The 20,044-nt window shown below is 36.3% G+C and overlaps 1 protein-coding gene across 4 annotated transcripts in view; it reads left to right on the top strand.

The window, feature by feature from the left end:
- Nucleotides 1-20,044, top strand: part of ZMYND8 (zinc finger MYND-type containing 8) — a 93,315-nt gene that overhangs the window by 3,166 nt on the left and 70,105 nt on the right. For 3 of the 4 annotated variants that reach the window (XM_032217683.1, XM_032217685.1, XM_032217680.1), the window contains exon 1: nt 17,858-17,940. In XM_032217683.1, coding sequence (XP_032073574.1) covers nt 17,927-17,940 — 14 coding nt within the window. In that variant the 5' untranslated portion in view covers nt 17,858-17,926. Of the gene's footprint in view, nt 1-253; nt 327-17,857; nt 17,941-20,044 lie in introns of those variants that run through there. The other variant, XM_032217681.1, reaches the window with a different exon arrangement.

Here is a 20,044-nt window from a genome sequence, read left to right as displayed (position 1 = left end):
TAAAATTAGTTACAGTATAAACAAAAGGAAATAATGAAATCTACAAAGAGACAGAAGAAATTATATGCCATTTACTTTGCTTTTTCATCCTTATTGCAAAGGAACACTTGGTGTGATTATTTTCTGTTCTAAAGATAATATTTTATTGTATGTCTCTTTAGCAATAGTTTTACCTATGTAAATGTTACTACATAAGACCATACAATAAAGAAAATTAGCTGAGTTTTGTTGATTTTCCTTTTTCTATATCTAGAATCTAAAAACATACTTATCCACGCTTCTTTCCAGACGAAAAGAAAATTATAGAACTTGGTTGTCATGATGGGGTAAGTACCACCACCCTAAAATAACCAAAACTAACTTATTAAAGGACAAAAGTATATATTATTGTATATTTGTATTATATATGTAAAACAATGCAAATATGTAATATATACACACACATTAGTATAAAAATGTCTGAAACATTCACTTTCAAACTATAAATCTAGAAATTTATGCTAACTGCAAAATAGGTATAAATAAGGATAACAAGTTTGATACCCGAAATCAGAAGAATAGTTTACTAAACAGTTAAAGTGACCAATTGAAGGAAAAGATGGCTTGTTTTAATGTTTTTTAGAATTTGCTCTTTGATTTACATGTAATGCTTTTCAATAGGATTACTGGATATGGACTGTTAGAAAAAACAAGATGACTATTAAGTAGCAGATTTATTTTTTCTTCCTCTTCTAATCCTCTGATGATTGTCTGGATTGTTGCAAATCAAATCTGGTAGCTTTGTGACTGTTGTTTTGACCACAGTTTACATAGAGTATCATCATGGCAATTCAAGTCAAGGTATTTAGTTCGATTTGCACCATGTTTTGCTTCATAATTTCTTAATTTGCCATAACATCTTAACTAAGTCAATCTGAATTCTTATTGATTACATGAGATCTATCCTTGTGTTTTCTTGACATCAGTATTGACAACAAAATAAATTACCATTGTCTACTCCCCAAACTAATCAAAAGCCCAGGATTTCCTGATAATCTCAAGTACTTACCACATCCAAATGCCCATCTTTTCTATGATTTAGTTATTAGGGTCAGGTATTAGCTTTGTTTCATTCAAAGAGGTCAAAGTGACTTACAGAGTGACCCGTTTGTTATTTTCTCCTAAAGAATATTCTTATGGTGTATAAATTGGATTGACAAGGGACATCATGGGCCCCAAGTCATATTTGAAGAGGGAGTAGAAATTGGTTCTTCCCACTTTTAATGCAACACTACAACCATGTAGCACCTGTTAAATCTTTTTGAAAAGAGATTCTTCTGTTTTAAAAGAAATTAGTTGATTTGGAGGCTTAGTTAATTCCAGCCAAAATAATACAAATAATATTACTGTACTGTTATTTAGTATCTTAGCTCTGAATTTTAACAAGGCAGTCTTGGAAAGGTAATTCCAGGATTCTAAAAGCTATCAGTTGCCAATTCTGATTTAAAAGCATGGGTAAAGGTTAAAGGTTTCCCCTGACCAGTTGTGTCTGACTAGGGGTTAATGCTCATCTCTGTTTCTTAACCAAGGAGTGAATGTTGTCCAAGACACTTCTGTGGTCATATGACCAGCATGACTATACACAGAGGCACACAGAACACTTATTTTCCCACCAAAGTGATGCCTATTTATGTACTCGCAATTGCATGCTTTCAAACTGCTAGGTGGGCAGGAACTGGGTAGGGCAAGTAATGGGAGCTCACCCCATTATATGGCACTTAGATGTTGAACCTGGGCTGACAGCTTTCCAACTGACAAGTTCAGCATCTTTAACTGCTGAGCCATCAGGCCCCAAATCTTGGGAGATAAGGCTTTCCTTGGCTAAACAATGCCCATCATCATTGGTTAATATTTGCCTCTGGAGCTAATAATTGCTTGGCAATTCTAAATCCCTGAAGCCATAGCTTCTTAACTAAGTAATTTTCTTGAAATCAGTAAAGCACCATGAATTTACATAACAAAATGTATCACCAGTTGAGCATCTTTGACAATTCTGAATCTCTGCATCTGCAAATTCATATGCTTTATGGGTTTTTTATAATTCAGTAGAGAAATAGTGATCTGAGATAAGATTTGTACTTGTAACATTTAATAGTTATATTAGTTCATTTTTAAAAAGGCAGATTGTGTATATGGCTAATTTTTAAGCTGCAAATCTCACAGTTTTCGAACAATAAGATTTGTGAGGTCTTCAGCAAATCATATAATTAGATCAGTTTCTTACAAAGCATCCTAAAAGCACTTTATTAGAAGTCAGTTACATCAAGTTACCGTATGTTGGACTCCTTTGTCACTAAAATGGCAGTGTCAGGATTGTATTCTTTCTCTTATTCTTATTAATCCTAACTTACCTTGAAAACGTTCTGCATTACAGCAAGTGTTCCTTCTCTGAGTCAATGGCAACTATAGCATTTACTGTTTATGTTTGCCATGATGTAATTATGAACCCAAAATTCAAGTTAAAAAAGCAGGGACTTAAATAAGATATGAAACTAATTACATTAGGCTTAAAGTGAAGTAAAGGTATGCTCCCTCACACATTACCGTGACAGTGTGTCTAATTACCTTGCAAGAAGAAACTGTCAAGAGGCGTCAGGTATATTTGTTTTTAAACTTACAGTAGTCAGATAAATTCAAACCAGGCTTTAAAAATGAGAGAGGAAACAGCAGCTCATGAAAGGTAACACTCTCAGTGGGTTAATTTTCAATTTACTCTGGCACATAGTAAAAAAAGTTCTATTAAGGCTGAGTTAGTGGGTTCTTGCTTTTTTCTTTACTCAATATTATACTTTCAAATTCTGTGATTAAAAATAGCTATGTAGTTTTAAGTTTTAAAGAATTGCAGTTGAAAACAGTGTAAGAAGCACAGTAGACATAGTATTTAGCAGTGAAGTCTTCCAAATAATTGTATTGCACTAGTTCTTTGTTACCTACAGTATACTCTATGCCTTAAGATTGAAAGCACAAGAGTTACAGGCTAATATAACTACTAGCCAGTACCATTGACTGCACATTTTTTGTTTTTTGTAAATTAATGGCAATATGTTGCCATAGCAATTACATATAAATTTTCAGGATTACATTAATAATGTTTTGAACAGAAAACAAAAGCTATCATAAAAAGACAGAACTTTCCCTTCCTGTCCTCCATGTTAAAAGAAAATGTTAGATTGAATTTGAGATACCATATTTTTCGGAGTATAAGATGCACCTTTTTTCCTCAAAAAAGAGGCTGAAAATCTGTGTGCGTCTTATACATTGAATACAGCATTTTTTTGCCTCCTGAAGCTCCGCCTCCTTCACAAAAATTGCCGTGTATACCCTTATGGAGGCTTTCAGAGAGCTGGGGGCTGGGGAGGGGAGAAATGAGCAAAACATGGGCCGTTCTTTGCCCTCCCCCAGCACCCAGCAGCACTCTATAAACCTCCATAAGTATACATGCAATTTTTTGACAAAAAACGGGCACATTTTCACGAAAAAACGGCCGTTTTTTGCTCACTTTTGCCCCCCCCCCAGGCTATTCATGCCTTTTATTTGAAAAAAAAATGGGCCGTTTTTGGGAGGATTGCAGAGTGCAAAAACTTTTTTTTTCCTTTTGGAAAGCTCTTAGTTAGAGTGATTGATGAGAATTACATTGATCAAGTGCTGTGCCAGCAGAAACAAGTCTTAGGTGCTGCAGGTTGTTAGTGATTACACTGGAAACATATACCTACCTACTCTATCTCTCTCCCTACCTACCTACTGTATTTCTATCCCTCTATCTCAGTGGTCCCCAACCTTTTTATCGCCGCGGACCAGTCAGCCTTTGATAATTTTACCGTGGCCCGCTGAGCGCGCGCAGGGGTGGGGGGGCGAAAATGGGGGAATACAAACATACTTTTTAAATCCACCTTCCCAATTCAACACCTGAATCATATCCCACCTTCCATTTTGTATGTAGATTTTAAGGAATAAACAGCTGAATTAATCAAGGTCAAAGATAAAAAGAGCAAGGGCAAAATTAAATAAGCCAGAGGATAGCAATGTAAAAAGAATACAGTATTAAGCCCATTCACTCTATCTAAGCCCCCCCACCTCACAAGGTTGTGGTGGGGGAAATAGGGGGTGGGAGTATTAGGTATCTTCACTACGATATAAAAGGAGATACTATCTTAAATAACAAAGTGGGCCCCCACCTCCAAAATATACTAAAAGAAAAAAGATTCCATGTGCTCAACTAATTTTTTTTAAAATCATCACTATATTATGGACTACAGACATATATATATATTATTATATATATATATATAATATATATATATATATATATATATTATATACACACACACACACATATATATATATATATACACACACATATATATTATATATATATATTATATATATTATACACATACACATACATATATATATATATACACACATATATAAATATATACATACATGCATATATACATACCGTACGTACGTACGTACGTACGTATATATATAATGTCCAATAACAGGAAAAGAGCTTCAAGGACCAAAGTATATTCCTTTTTTGCAGCCTTAAGAGAACTCTCGTTTTTTGAGGCTCAGAACCAGGCATTCTCATGGGCTGCAAAAAGGAAACACGACCGGGAGCGCAGCCTCCAAGAGTGCATATCGCCAATAACTACGCGTGGGGGAAAGGAAATGTGTTTTGTGAGGAAGAGAAAGAGCGCGCTTCACCGATGCCCGTTGGCGAAATTTGGAAGAGAGGCAAGAGACTTCAGGCACCGAGCCCCCACCCACAACTGGAGCGGGCGGGAGGCAGGGAAGGGGTGGGCAAGACCGCCGTTTTTCCACCGTGCGCTGCAATAGCGGCAGCAGCGGCCTGAATCTGGCGCCAAAATCGCACACCCCCATCTCCCCTCAAAAGACCCCCCCCCCGCCCTCGCTGCCCGACGTTCTCTCTCTCTCTCCTCTCTCTACCTCTCCCGCCGTTCCTTCTCACAAGGCAAGGCCGGGCGGGAAAAAGAAGAGAGCAGCCTCCAAGGGCTCCGCTTCCAACGCATGGTCCGCCCCTCCTCGCCTCGCTTCCAGGCGAGCCGACTGAGGCGAGAAAGGAGAAAGAGGCGGAGGCGTTCACTGAGGGGACGGCTGACTCGGGGAGGGGGCGGAGGTGGTGTAGTAGCGGGGATTCTTCCTCCTCGCCTCACTTGCTCCTGTGCTTCCGCGCAGCTCCCCCCTCCGGCGACGGCACTGCATGAGTGAAGTCGGCCGTTGCATGGCCCCCGGCCGCTGCGCGGCCCAGTGCCAGGTACTCCGCGGCCCGGCACCGGTCCGCGGACCGGGGGTTGGGGATCACTGCTCTATCTAACTACCTACTTTCTCCCTCCCTCCCTACTGTATTTCTCTTTCTCTATCCCATTCTCTACCTACCTACCTACTCTCTGTTTCTGTCTCCCTATCTATCTACTGTATTTCTCTCTCTCTCTCCCCTTTACCTTCCTACTTAACTACTCTCTCCTCTCTCTCCCTCCCTACCTACTGTATTTCTCTCTCTTTCTCTCCCTCTCTCTCCCTCTACTACCTACTTTTAAAAAATTTGCCTCTTCAAAACCTTGATGTATCTTATACTGGTGCATTTTATACTCTGAAAAATACGGTAATTGGAATTTTGCATGTTTATGTAGGATAGATTTGGAAGTTTAAATATACCCTGGTGAAAGAGCCAAGGAAACATTTCTATATATTGCCAGGCAAACTACATGAATATATTGGGGGAACTGCTAGAAGTCAAGATTAATATTAAGGAAATGTCATATTATGATAGGAGTATAATGAGGTAATCTTCATTTCTCCTTAGGGATCTGACACTGGACCAATAGTTTTGATTGTCTTTTTATCATGTTTTAGATATGTCTTTTGTTGATTTTGAATGTGAATAAGTGCAAATATAACAAATGTCAACAAGTATTCAGTTCCTAATCTAAGTGTTGCACTTCAAAATAGTTCACCCTTTCTAGAAGTAGGATATATATTTGTAAATTTGTATTAGGTCCTTAGATGGCTTTCTGTTTAGCTATTCTCCACAGAACACCATTTTAGAAAGTATTCTACAGAAGCCTGATTCAAATGTTATTCCATTACCTTTGCTCTTATTTAAACTTCCTTTGACTCCAAAGTGAAGAAACACTAGAGGGTGCTACATTTCTATTAAAATAAAGGGAGGAAATTGAAGCAACTACTAAAACTCTTAATACTGCTCTCATCCTCAGAGTATCTTTATGACTACTTCGCTCCATGGCTGAAATACCGGTTATCACAGAGTATTAAAAACTGAGGGCGACATTTAAATAACAACCATCTAATGCCTTTATTTTGGTATATATGTCTGTATGAGAAAGTGACTTAACCTAGAATTTAATTGAAATTTAAGTATTGCAACCTAAAGGCCCATCATACCAAGAGTAAGCATGCAGATTCATGGAAATAATATTTAATTGATCAGAGAAGTATTTACTCCCAAATAAAAGTTTTCAATATTGATACTATTTATTTTCAGAACAAGTAAAAGATAATTTGATTTTATTTGCAACATTAACCCTTGTTAAATATTTGGGCAACAGAGAGAAAGGTTAATAATCAAAATCATATACCACCTCATCCAATAATTGTCAGGGTTCCGGAAAAACCCAACTCCAATGGAAAACTCCAAGACAGGCATTTTCTCAAAATTCCAATTTATTAGAGTAGCTATACAGGCACATCTGGGAAAACCCGAATCTGAGATTTCCGGGCTTTCTCTCAGTAAGTCAAAACTCCAAAACCAACCCCTCCCAACTAGAGACATCACTTCAACCACTCCTCCTCCAGGTGCAGGAATGCCATGACCTTGACTGAAAAGAAGAATGCTATTTTATCTAACTACATTCCCGCTACTAGATACCCCCACCTAATTTCCCAAGCACAAGAATTTGGCAGCGTGGAAGTTTCCAGTGTTCATATGGCATCCAATGCTAACATAATTCTGGGAAGTTTGAAAGGAATAGAAACAAAGGTTTTGTTACTCTGTGATCATAAAAGTATTCTAAGTTCAGGGCTGAAATATTTTTGTCTATATAGTTAGAAATGTAAAAGGCTATACGGCAGCTTCATCAATGGGCCTAGCTTGGAGTGTTTTTATGTATGTGAAAGTTAAGTAAAATATAGCATGTTTTTCTTTTAATTCTTTAAAGGTCAATCAGTCAAAATTGCTTCTTCTGACAATGCTAATTTCTAGGGAACAAGCATTAAAGTACAATATTCCACCATAAGGAGCACTGGGAATTTGAACCAAACATCTACTTTGCTGTTGGTTGTAGGACCAGAAAAGTACAAAACATGAGAATACAGTTTTGCAGTTAGTGCTTACAAAGAGACCAAAATCTGAGTACAGCAACAAAGCTGTCTCAAATAAAATACAGAGTATTACTGTATTTTTGGAGTATAAGATGCACCGGAGTATAAGACGCACCAAGGTTTTGAAGAGGCAAATTTTAAAAACATAGGTAGGTAGATGGGGGGATAGAGAGGGAGAGAAAGAGAGAGAAATACAGAAGGTAGGTAGGGAGAGAGAGTGAGTAGTTAGGTTGGTAGGTAGAGGGATAGAGAGAGAGAAATAGAGAGAGAAAGAAATACAGTAGATATGTAGGGAGAGAGAGAAAGTACATAGGTAGGTAGATAGGTAGATGTTTCCAAGTGTATTTATCCATGTGCTGGAGAAGGAAATAGCTGACAGCCTGCAGCACCTAAGACTTGTTTCTGCTGGCACAGCACTTGATCAATGTAAGAGAGAGAGAGAGAGAGAGAGAGAGAGAGAGAGAGAAATAGAAATATAGTAGGGAGGAGGGAGGGAAGGAGAGAGAGTGTAGGTAGATAGCAGTGGTGGGGTTGCAGGCAGTATGCCCTGGTACGGGCGTACCGGAGCCAGCCCGGAGCACTGAATACTGTTCCGGTATGGTACTCCAGAGGGCCTGTCTGCCTGAGCTCCTTACCTGTGTTTAAGGCTCATGCGCATGGCGCATACAGCGCCTGCACAATGGTCTGCGGAGAGCAGCTGGAGCATCGCAGAGCATCACCGAGGCTTTAAGGCGCATGCGCATGTTGCGCAGATCCATGAGGACGCCAAATATATATATATATTGCTAAATATAGTTTGATTAGTTTTAACAGAGACAGCAGGAGTTTTCTATTAACAGAACAACTATGTCATATGGATAGTGCAAATTGCAAACATGAGGATGATACTAGAATCTGTGATGGGGTGACATATAAATTATAGGAAATAAACAGTTAAAAACTCAATGGTATGTGGTTTAGAGAAGCAGAAGATTATTTTGGAAATAGAAAATAATGTCAATATTAAAAATGAGTCATTTTACTTTGACTCAAGGGCAAACCATGCAGAAGCAGCTGCAGATTAATGTCTTTGAAATCGATTGTGTCACCTTAAGTGTAATGTGGGCAATTTTTAAATGAGCTATATAGAACATCTCTCCTGAAGAAAAGGAATTGGGAAGAAGAGATGGTGAAGGAGAAACAATAGGAGAGGAAAGGATTTGATGTTATAGTCTCAATTTGTAATCACTCTTTCTCATGCAGTCACTGTACAATTTCTTAATGTTGTCTACTTTTACAGCACAGCTTATTGTAACCGTTTGACATCCATTCACATAATATTAGATAATGCAAATAGTAAAAAAGCTGTAGCTTTCACCACTGCTTATCCTCAAAGCAGCTTTCAATTGAATAAACATAATATTATAATCCTGAGAATGCTGATAAAATTTATATACATAATTGCACACATATGCATGCCTTCACCCTTCTTGTCCCATCTATAATATTTGTCTGTCTGTCTGTCTGTCTGTCTGTCGTCTAGATAGATAGATAGATAGATAGATAGATAGAGATAGATAGATAAAGCACACACACACTTTAATAATGAAATAATTTATATAATTTTCAATTACCAATCCTAGCAAGATCAAAAGTATATACCACCCATTCTTAATCCGAGATATTTAAATACATGGAAGCTAGCTCCTTGATTTTCAGCAACAGCCACACCAGATAAGTAATTGTGGGGTTATGCCTGTATTCCTGGAGAGCATCTCCGTGTGCTTGCTAAAATTGCCAGTGTGCGGTGCATGTGAAAAATCATGATTTATTTTAAACATTTACATCAGAAAGAAAGTTTCTAAATTAACACTCTCCTTGAAGATGTATGTTTCAACGTGGGAATGCCATTAAAGAAGCTAATCCTAAGTAAAACTGGTATAGTACAATCACACGAGAATACAACAATGTCACAATATATCATCAGATAATGCAGAAATAGGAAGGAAGGAAATACCTACAGCATTCCTTTAGAAAAAGCATTAGGTTTATTGTCTCAGCAAAGCAGAATGCTTGAGGTTTAACTAGTGTCATAACAAAGGTTGATGAAATTCTGTGGCAAAGTATTGTGTGTTACTACAATTTATAGCATGACAGATAATGGTCCAGTAGTAATCTATGTATTATAGTTCATTTGAGTTTTCTAGGTGGCATGATTCAATTGGTTTTGAAATTTGAAGGTGACAAATTTGATTTGAACTGATTTGAAGCACAATGAAATATTTGTCTATTGTTGTCCTTGTCTAGGCTTGGAGCTAAGGATCAGATTAGTTAAAGTTTGTTTGGTAGCCATTCAGAAAACACCAAAGCTCTAGACTAAACTTGAAAGTTAAAAACAAAAAAAAGAAATCAAAGTAGTGGCAAACCCACTTTTGTACTGCAGCTGAGAAAACTTCCTGAATACAGTATGTTGATGAAGTCACCAAGAATCAAACTCAATTTAAGGAACTTTACATTTGTCTAACCATTGCCCACCAGACTTTACATAAAAAGAATCACTATTGTGAAATAGTGGTTGAAATAATACAGAAAAATGTCAAATGTAAAAATAAAACTTTTCGAAAACTTTTAAAAGCACATCTTCACTATAGATTGAGTGAAATGCATTACAGTCTTGTACTCATTTTTCTGGGTCAGTAGGCTTGTTGGTATGCCTCAAGTGTAAGATACAGGTAGTTCTCGACTTACAACCACAATTGAGCCCCAAATTTTGTTGCTAAGTGTGACATTTACTAAGTGTATTTTGTCCTATTTACAACCTTCCTTGCCACAGCTGTTCAGTGAATCACTGCAATTGTTAAATCAATAACATGGTTGTTAAGTGACTTTGGCTTTCCCATTGACTTTGCTTGTCAGAAGGTCGCAAATGGTGATCACATGATCCTCAGGACACTGCAACGGTCATAAATGCAAGTCAGTTACCAAGTGTCTGGATTTTGATCCGGGCCCTCCCTACTCTCATGGCCTTTCGCAAAGCTATTAAAACCTGGCTTCTCTGGCAGGCCTGGGGCTGTTGACCTCTTGATTGAGGTCCGGCCCCTCTCTGATTGGGTGTTTGTTGTGCTTTTTCTTAACTTTGTTGTGTCTCATTGTTTTAATTCTTTTTAATAATTTTTCATTTCTGTAAGCCGCCCGGAGTCCTTCGGGATTGGGCGGCCTAGAAATTCAATAAATGAAATGAAATGATTACATGACCATGGGGATGCTGCAACAGTTGTAAGTGTGAAAACAGTCATGTCACTTTTTTCAGTACCGTTGTAACTTTGAACAGTCAGTAAATGAACTGTTGTAAGTGAAGGACTACCTGTATAATGGTTATCATTACCGCATGTGTAATATGCAAGATATCATGACATAGTAGGGTTGGTTTGTAGTGACAAAAAATGGAATCTAGTATCACCTTTCCCAACTATCAATATTTTTGAAGGCATAAGACTGTGATATAGCTTCCTTCATGAGATGAGATCCATGAGAAAGAGGGGAGAATATATTTTATTGAGTACCATATGTTATTCAGCCCTTCATTGTATAATTTCTACTTCGATTATATTTTTATTTGCCATTGTCAAATGTGAACCTTGAGTCTTTTTCCAGAAATATTTTTAATGCTTTCTTCTGTGCAAGATATAATTCCTTCTAATTGTATGTTTATATGGTTGGTCCTTATCAGTTTATTAATGAAATATGATGATCTAAAATTTTATTCTGGTAGTACAGCAGTTTCTATATATTTGGGTAAACATCTAAGATTCATTTAAATTTGTAAATTAAAAATCTGGAAGATGTCTGTTTCATGACAGATTAATGGGAGTAAATGCGTAAATGTAATTGTGTATGTAAAATATGAATGATGCCTTTTGCAAGCTGGAGAAAAGCCTTAATATGACTGATTTCATGTCACCTTAGCTTATTCAACTGACTATTGTTTAAAAATCTTGACTAGCAGGATACAGGTAGCTTTGTTATCTCTCACAAAGGCAAAGTTGATGCATCTGGTTCTGGCTAGTATAGCAGGCCAGAATTTGGGAGGATTTTTTTTCCCAATGTGTCTTTTACCTTCATTCTCTGAAGTTGCTCTTTGTTTACTGATTCTTATTCCAGGTTGGATGATTAAAGATTTGAGTAAGTGTTGCTCTGTCAGGGCAAGGGGTAGACAGTATGTATGCCCAGGATGGCAAACCTATGGCACGTGCTGTCGCGTGCAAGTGATTTCGGCAGGTTAGGACAAAAATGTTAGCCATCTGACTTAGGTGAAGACTTCTTGGCATTCTTACTTGGTTTATTCATTGTTGCTCTCTTGCTTTTGAGCCTGGGATTGATATAGTATCCTTTATTATTATTCTTTTATCATTTCAGTTACTTCAATTTTGTATCCATGTCTTCGCTTTGTTTAGGAATTTACAGCAAAACATAACATTTTAGAACAAAGAAGACTGATACTGTTTATATTATCTTTTGATTTCCCTGATACAAACCTTCAGAAAGTCACTGTACTGTCTGAGAATGTTACCTTTCAAGAAATACATCTTCCCACTTGCATGTTGCTTAAAAATTACTGGTTTTTTATTGTGCAAATTAATTATGTCTTGAAGGTAACATATACCAATGTATAGTTTTTCCAGTCTTTTAGTATAACTTGATGTTTTTCTCTTACTGATTAGTTTTTGAAATACTGTTTTCTGTCTGTCAACATTGTATGCATATTGTGTTCCCTTCTTTCACAAACATTCTTCATGTGTTCCATCTGGCGTAGTGAACCATCTGCAGCAATTTTCTTGCTATTCTGTAGAATACAAATTTGAACTGTCAATTTTTATGTAACTTTTTCCCCTCTTTTGATATTTTGTTTTCTTTTTATTGTGCAATTCTTTCCTTTCTGTCTCAGTGTAGCTTAGCCATTGTGGTTCTGTTTATTGAGCCAAGGCCACCATTTCTTCAATATTTATTTTTATGTGTCAGAGGATAAATGTTATAGGGGATTTCTGATTTGTAGTGCTGGGTAATAAGTCGCTCTTAGATAATTGATGCTTGCTAAGTCTAAATTCAGTAAAAAACTATTTGCATATCCCTAAAATAAATTGCTGAAATGAATAAAGCAGGATTGGTTCGTATATTATTAAGAAGACTATGAACTGATGTTATTCCATCTTAATGCTATGTAGTAGGTGTTGTATTTGAAACTCTCCTTAAAGAGAACAATTGGAAAAGTTTCTAGTTTCTTTATGAAGTTGTGATTGATATTGTCCTCTTTTTTATATTCCCCCATACTTATCCTATTTCTTCAGACAGTTGCTGATTAACATCTCTTACTTTAGTCTATTTCTGCCTTCCGGTTCTCCCTATTTCATTGTTTTTCCTCTCCTTTTTACTCCTCTCCCCACCTAAACAACCACACCCCGGAAAAGCAATTGGCTCAGCCTGCAGTAGGCCATGCATTTTAATTGCCTTTTATTACAGGATAAGAGACTTCATTCACTGATTGCAGCAGGGGTTTCTTTCAGCTGCTTTTAGTCTGTAGCTTGAACATTTGCTTGTACTCAGCAACATAAATTTTTCCAATAAAATGGTACTTTCTTTTCCTTTTCCTTTTCATTCTTTGAGGCATTCTTTGAGCATAAAGCATGCAAGATAATTCCAGATTAGAAGATCAATCTCTAATATTTCTTTCAGCACGTCCATTTTTTATTAATACTTAAATAACATGTTTACTATAGCAAGATAATTTTCCTTACGTTCAAAACAATTCAGATTACCTAAGAGAAGCTCCAATTACTCTGTTTTGCCCATACTTCAGATCCTTTACTTTTAGTTCAATAAACCATTTTGTTGATTTAAAGAGCAGAACTCTGAGGCCTGATCTCTAGTTATTGGTGCTATTAAATTACTGTCTGATATATGACCAAATCCTCTCTCCAGGGACTGAGTGTGTCACTTTGGCTGAATGCCCAGTCACCATCAGTGCTGTTACTGTCCCAGAGCCAAGACATGTTTCCCACAGAGAATCAACTAGATTTTAGTTGGATTTGTTTGGGAGTGCTGTTCTTGATATGAACAGTATGGAAATAGAATCATCAGCATAATAAAACTCAGCTAGTTTCAACAATGGAATATTTCAATAATTATTCACGCATATGTGCTAAATCATGATGTGTGTGTGTGTGTGGTTGATTAAGCCACATGGTCACTCAGGTTTCTGCATCAAATTTAAGCCATATTGTGCTTTGGATTACTGTCAGGCCCAGAACATAGGGACTTGTGACTAAAGCGGGTTATTTTAAATGCAATTTCTACTCATGGTTTGTACAAAGTAACCATGGTCTGTAACTCTTAAATAGCAGTTTAAGAAGGTGAAAGAATGACTGCAGACAGAACCATTTCTGCCACAGTGCCCCAGCTGCTCCTATTTGGCTTCTTCCCCCCCTCCCCCATGGGTGAGCAGGAGTTTATTTTTCAAACAAAGGAGCTGGTGAAAGGATTTACTTCCCCCACTCTGCTTTTGGTGGCCCCCAATCCTATTGGGCCCTGCAGGCTTTTATGTGTTGTTGTTTTGAAAGAAAGAAAAAAACCTCAGTATTTCAATCAGAAAGGATAGCCATTCACTGGAAGATATTTTGATAGTAATGTGAATGTTGGCAATTGTTGCTTGCAATTAACTCCATTCAATTACAAATTACACATTTACGGTATTCCATTATTTCCCCATAAGAATTAAATTATTATGGATATCATTTTTAAAAAAAATTAAGGATGCTTTCATTTTTGTAAATTTACTGGGGTTTTTAAATACAAACATAGGGAGGAGATAGGATAATTTAATCAGTGAACAAGAAATTAATCAAGAGAGTATTTTCCAATTAATCCAATTGGAATCTTTTTTATTTAAAGTTTGCATCCTGGCTTTTGAACTCCTCTCCTTTCAGTAAGCCTCAGGACTCTAGAGAAAAATAAAATAGATCACAGGCGCTTAAGACTGAAGCATCTCTTCATTACAGTGCAGGGTTGTGTTAAAAGGTATCATTCTGGTCACATGCTCTGAGTATTATACCTAGCTCTATTTCTTTGCTTTGTGGAGTTGAAATTCTTGTATCTAGTTCATAAGCGTCATTTTTCAGAATGCTATGCCTTTTCATTTTTACCTTTTTAAAGTGTCATGAATTACCAATATAAGTCCTCAATGAAATGATACTGGAGTATTTCTAAGCTGTACAATTTGTTTAATATACTGGAAAAGTGAAAAGCATTGTTTCACTCCTTCCTGTTACTCCCTGAGGTGGTGCAATAATGTATCATATTGCTCTGTTTGTACTCTCATCTCATTGCCCACCATTACATTCTTTTTACAGTTGCCTATTTATAGGAATATTGTCTTAAATCTATATTTGCAGTCTCTCTCTTATAGGAATGGTTCAGTTATCTCTAAGCTTCCCACATTATACTAGTACACAGATGGGCTAAAAAGTAGTAATTTGAAAGTAAAGCAGCTTTGTGTGACAAGATGACAGTGGAATAGGATTGGTTGTGTTGTTTGGACCATGATTTACATGATTCCGGTCTACTTCAGTGCCAGTAGACTCAGGAAGAGTGGATGGGTGGGGTTTTCTTCATGCAGCAAACTACATGTTCAAACAACCTGGGGAAAGGAAAAACTGGAGTTCTGCCATTTGGATTGGCAAGTAATCAAACTTGGGGGAGGGAGCTAGTAATATAATTTAATGATGAAATTTAGAGATCTGGATTCAAATTCCTTCTGAAACATGAAAGCAAGTTAGTATCTATCTGGAGAAAAACTTATCTTAAAAGTCAAGATAAAATCATGAGTAATTTTGTTCTACATCATACTGGTAAAACAGGAACGAATAATTGGTTAGCAAAAAATAAGGATGATTTTAATTTGTATTGTTATTTTAAGTACTGGATTAGCATGTGATTGTTCTAAGATTATGTAGTGTGATTATACTTAATATTACTGTAGTGTGATTATTCTTAAGGTAATATAGCATATATGGTTCATATGGTGTCAATATGTGGATGTCATTGGACATTGGAGAAAGTGGACATATATTTCAAACATATTTACTAGATTATTTCAGTTTAAAATAGGCAGTGTGTTAGAAGCTATAATATATGAAGCTATTGGTGTTGATTTTAACTCTCAGAAACAAAATATCAGAATTTAGATCATGTGCTTTATTATTCAGCAGTTCCTGCCATTGAATAACATTTCATTGATAAACAACATTGCAGCTTGATTCTTCTGTTTTGCCTTTGCTGTTGCAATTGTAGCAGGTTTGTTTTTGTTTTGTTTACTGAGATGAATTTTGTGACTTTAACGCAAGTAGTTTATTATTTGGGCCATTTCTATTATACTCATCAGACAATAGATTGGATTCCATGAATTTGCCTTCTGTTTTTCTCATGCCTTTAGTCTGTACCTACTCTGTTTTATTATGAACAACTTCCTGCTGCATTTCAAAAAGAGAACAAAAAATGTGAAAATGAATTTAGAGTTTTACCAGCATCTGACTGGAATTTGAAAAATGAAATTTCTTAACAGAAAGTATAGCAAAATTGTGTATGAAATTAGCATTGGTTTAATGTATGTATATTATCTGGAAGACCGCTTTTGACAGAAAACACCCAGCTTCTTAATAGTATGAAAATTTCTCTGGAAAGGCTGAAAATGCTTGTGATTTCAGGGAATGAAAACACACACACGAACACACACACACACACACACAGACAGACACACACACAGCCACATGATAATCTTTTATTTCTTTGCATTGGATTATGAAGAATCTATTCAAGGTTTGCTTCTATGTGTATGAACTTTCATCATACCACTTGCTGTAGAAATTTACAGTAGGCTAAATTTAGAGTAATTTATCTAGCTTTTATTGTGATTGTAAACAAGAATTTTAGAAAGGCGTTAACCTTATTTTGGTTGGTAGCCTTACTGATTTCAAGGCCCAGTCTTAACTGGATCTTTCCCTCTGTAGTTACATATTACAGTATAGTATCATAAAAATACAGATGTGAGGAGGGAGATGTGTTAGATATGTTTGCTATCTTGAGTTGCTTGTAAAAATAATAAATAAATATCCATATGCTATTTGGGACATTCACTTAGAACTTTACTTTTTCATACCGTTTATGGCCAACTTTGCTTTCAGTCTGTTTCTTCATACATATATTGCTGTTTGCATTTTGTTACCAGGCTCTTCTACATACATTATAATTTTAATTGCCTTTAAAGTTTTTCTTTACCCGTATTTGTAAATATAACCAAAAGTCAACACAAATGTACATGTTTTTTTTCTGAAGCTTAGCAGTGTATCCTATGGCCTGTAGTAAATAAACTGAAATATGAGGTGCTTGAGAGAGCTAAAATATCTCAATGTTTCTCTTTGCTTAAGAAATGGCCACAGTTTAGAATTATCTTCCTCCCTTCTTTTCTCTTATCTTCGTTTAACAGCTAGATGAAATTTGCTAACTTTTCTTTATACTTCATTGTTCTTCCCTGTGTGAAAAGAGCTCTGGTATTTTTCCACACACTGAAAACCGGCTCTTCATAAGGCCTGTTCTTAAAAAGAGCTGACTGTGATAGGGTTAATGGTTATAAAGCTGCAGCAGACTAAGAAGCAGGCAAGATTGTTGTTTAACTGGCAACTTCAAAAGACTAAAGGATAAGGGAATTTGTGAAAACATCAAACACCATGCTACCGAAAAATGTAGCTATTTTCTGTAAAATGTAGCTATTTTCTGCATCTATTCTGTTAGGAAGGCAGCACTGCAAGTGATTAGGAAAAAAGTTCCCATTTCAATTCAGTGCATACGTGTGGGGGTTAAAATTCACAATGTCAATTCTCACAGTTCACCAGTCTTATAAATGTATTTGGAAGAATCAAATGTGCTTTTGAGAAACACAGATCTTAGATAACTATAGCACATAACTGCATGCATTAGCTGCCATATGTGTATTGTTTCAAAACGTTTTTCACTTACTATCGGGAGAGTCTTTTTTTTTTCCTGAATTGCTTCTAAAGGACAGCTTTTGTGACCTGAGAAATCCTGCAGGTTATTAAAGCTTCAAGCAAAAGCAACAGATGTGGTTTGAGAGAGTCTTTTAGTCTGCCACTTGATGTTCACTTTGTTCTGTTTGAAAATCTGTTTTCTGCAAGGAATTTGTGTACGGATGGCTTTCTTTTTAAGTTTCTTTTGCTAAAACAGGCCTAGTTTAGCCTGTGTCTTCTCTGTGCACAGGATGGCTCCTGCTTGCCAGAGCTGCACAAAGATAATCGCTCAGGAAGTGTTTCAGCCAATCCCCTGAAGCTTTACATTCAGATTTTCCAAAGTAGCCAATCCAGGATTAGCTTTTATTAGGGAGACAGATCATCAAGCTGAAGTGCCAAGCCCTTTCTGTCTGAGTACTGAGAGCCTGTCCTCCATGTTTTATAAGTATTGACATAACACTGTGTTAACAATGCATCCACAGAGGTAAGCTTTACTTTTTTACATTTTTTTCTCTGAAACCTATGAGTTGTGGCTTAACAGTGTGATTCTCTGTGATCTGTTGCGAAAAACTCACCCCACAGCACTTTATTAAGTTGAAAATGTTTAAAATTGCTTTCTTGGGTCACATGGTTTAGTAGCCATTAGCCATAGCTTTATTTTACAGACTGGCAAAACGTTTGCATACATATTCTTCACAAGGGGATGGTGGTTTTAGAGTTTTTCAAGGTACTGCTCTTCCAAAGCAGCTTTCTGTGTCTGAGCAGTTTGCCTGCACTATTGTCTGTTGTGTCACATGCCTGCTGAAGAGAAAATGGAAGCTAGGGAGCAGATGCATTTAACTGCCCTACAGGGAGACAAGCAGGGATAATGGCAGACAGCAGAACAGGCAAGTTTACCTTTTCAAACAGTAAAAATAAGAGCTAATATAAGTTACCCCTGATAAAATATAGGATTTTTAGCCACTGAGTCTGCAGTAAATAGTGATAATGGCAGATTGCAGATACTGGGCCTAAGTAGTGGAGTGCTGTTGCATCATGTTTTTGTGCAGTTTTACATTAACTTAAAATGGATACTTTTTCTTACAGGAGGATTGTAGAAGCAGGATGTATGTATTTTTTTCTGGGAGAAGTATATTCCTTTAAAACTGTCTCTTTAAAAATGATTTTTCTTATTGTAGGTTTCAGAAATAGTTAAGGTCTAGGGCTGAAACTATCAGACATAGCTATGCATCTGTTTCAGTTCCTTATCTATTTAAAGACACCACTTTTTGAACTGTTATCTACCTTTCTTGTAATACAAAAAAAACCCTAATGGACTTCTTAACTGCTTTTTTTCCTTTTGCAATGTAACAGGCTGCGTTCTCTGAGGTGGAGTGATAAAAAATCATGTGTGGTTCATGAGAGTATTACATGTTCATTTTTTTCTCTTCTTTTGGGGCTTTTCTGGTTTTTGGCATGATGCTACGTAATTATTTCAAAAATTTCCTTTTGGTCAATCCCAAATCTGCCAGCTTGTTGTATCTTATTTATTGGGGAAAATGAGATGGTTGCTTGAATATTTGGTAAGTAAACTTGTCTGCTATTCTCTGATCAATTTAAGTAGTTTTTAATCTTTTGCTTTTAACAGGATAAATGTAATGCATCCAGGGGATTTTTTTCTTTTGCTAATTAAGTAAACTAAATATTACTAGGCTTTCCCCCCAAAAAATATATTAAAAACTGTGTGCCAATTTGAATTTGAATTTTTTTCACAATATTCTGTTATACTTGAAATATAAACTTCCTGTTTTCTTCTGAGAACAACATTCTGCTTATTCTTTGTTCACAGAGACTCTTAATGAATGCATTTGCAGATTAAAGCCCAATTCATACTTCCTCTGGCTTTTGAGTGATGAATGTGCTAGTTTTCAGCAAAGTAATCTTACTACATTGTTATATGGTTATCCTTCAGTTACCCTATGCTTTTTTATTACCTTATATAATCCAGCATGACATTTGGTTTTAGAATCATTTCAGTTACTGATGTTTAAAATCTAAAGCTAAGATACTTTATATGCATGTCTCATTTAACAGTTTTTGCAGTAAACATTTTCTCACAACACTGCAGATTGTGCTATATATTCAATTTATGTACCATTTTGTAGCAATCCAGCTTGTGCTCTGGCACAAATAAGTTTTGAGAAATAATTCCTTGTCACAGCTTATTCAGGGATATCATGAACTTGATAAACTATCCCTTTTGCTATTGTCTTTAACCCAGGTTTGTGGCTGGTTTTAAAGTGAATCCTTCAAATCATTAAAAATGCCTAATCACTGTATTTCCTCTCCCATCCCCCTACAATCTGTTTCTGGAGGAGTTGAAGTTACTTACCCAGTTTTTCTCTCTTATAGAACTGATTAGTATATATATATATAAATTGTACCAAGATATACCTAAGAAATACATTTTACTGCTTTGTTTGTCAAAATTGTGGCCAGACACATATAGTATTTGCAGATATGCATTACACATTAGCAGCTGGGTGTGGAATCTTAACATTAGAAAATACTGTCTTATGAAGAAACAGGAGAAAAGTGAGCTGAACTCA

The sequence above is a fragment of the Thamnophis elegans genome, chromosome 5 (assembly GCF_009769535.1).
Source record: "Thamnophis elegans isolate rThaEle1 chromosome 5, rThaEle1.pri, whole genome shotgun sequence".
Classification (NCBI taxonomy): domain Eukaryota; kingdom Metazoa; phylum Chordata; class Lepidosauria; order Squamata; family Colubridae; genus Thamnophis; species Thamnophis elegans.
The sequence above is the reverse complement of the archived record's forward strand: the minus strand, read 5'-3'. Positions and strand labels throughout refer to the sequence as shown.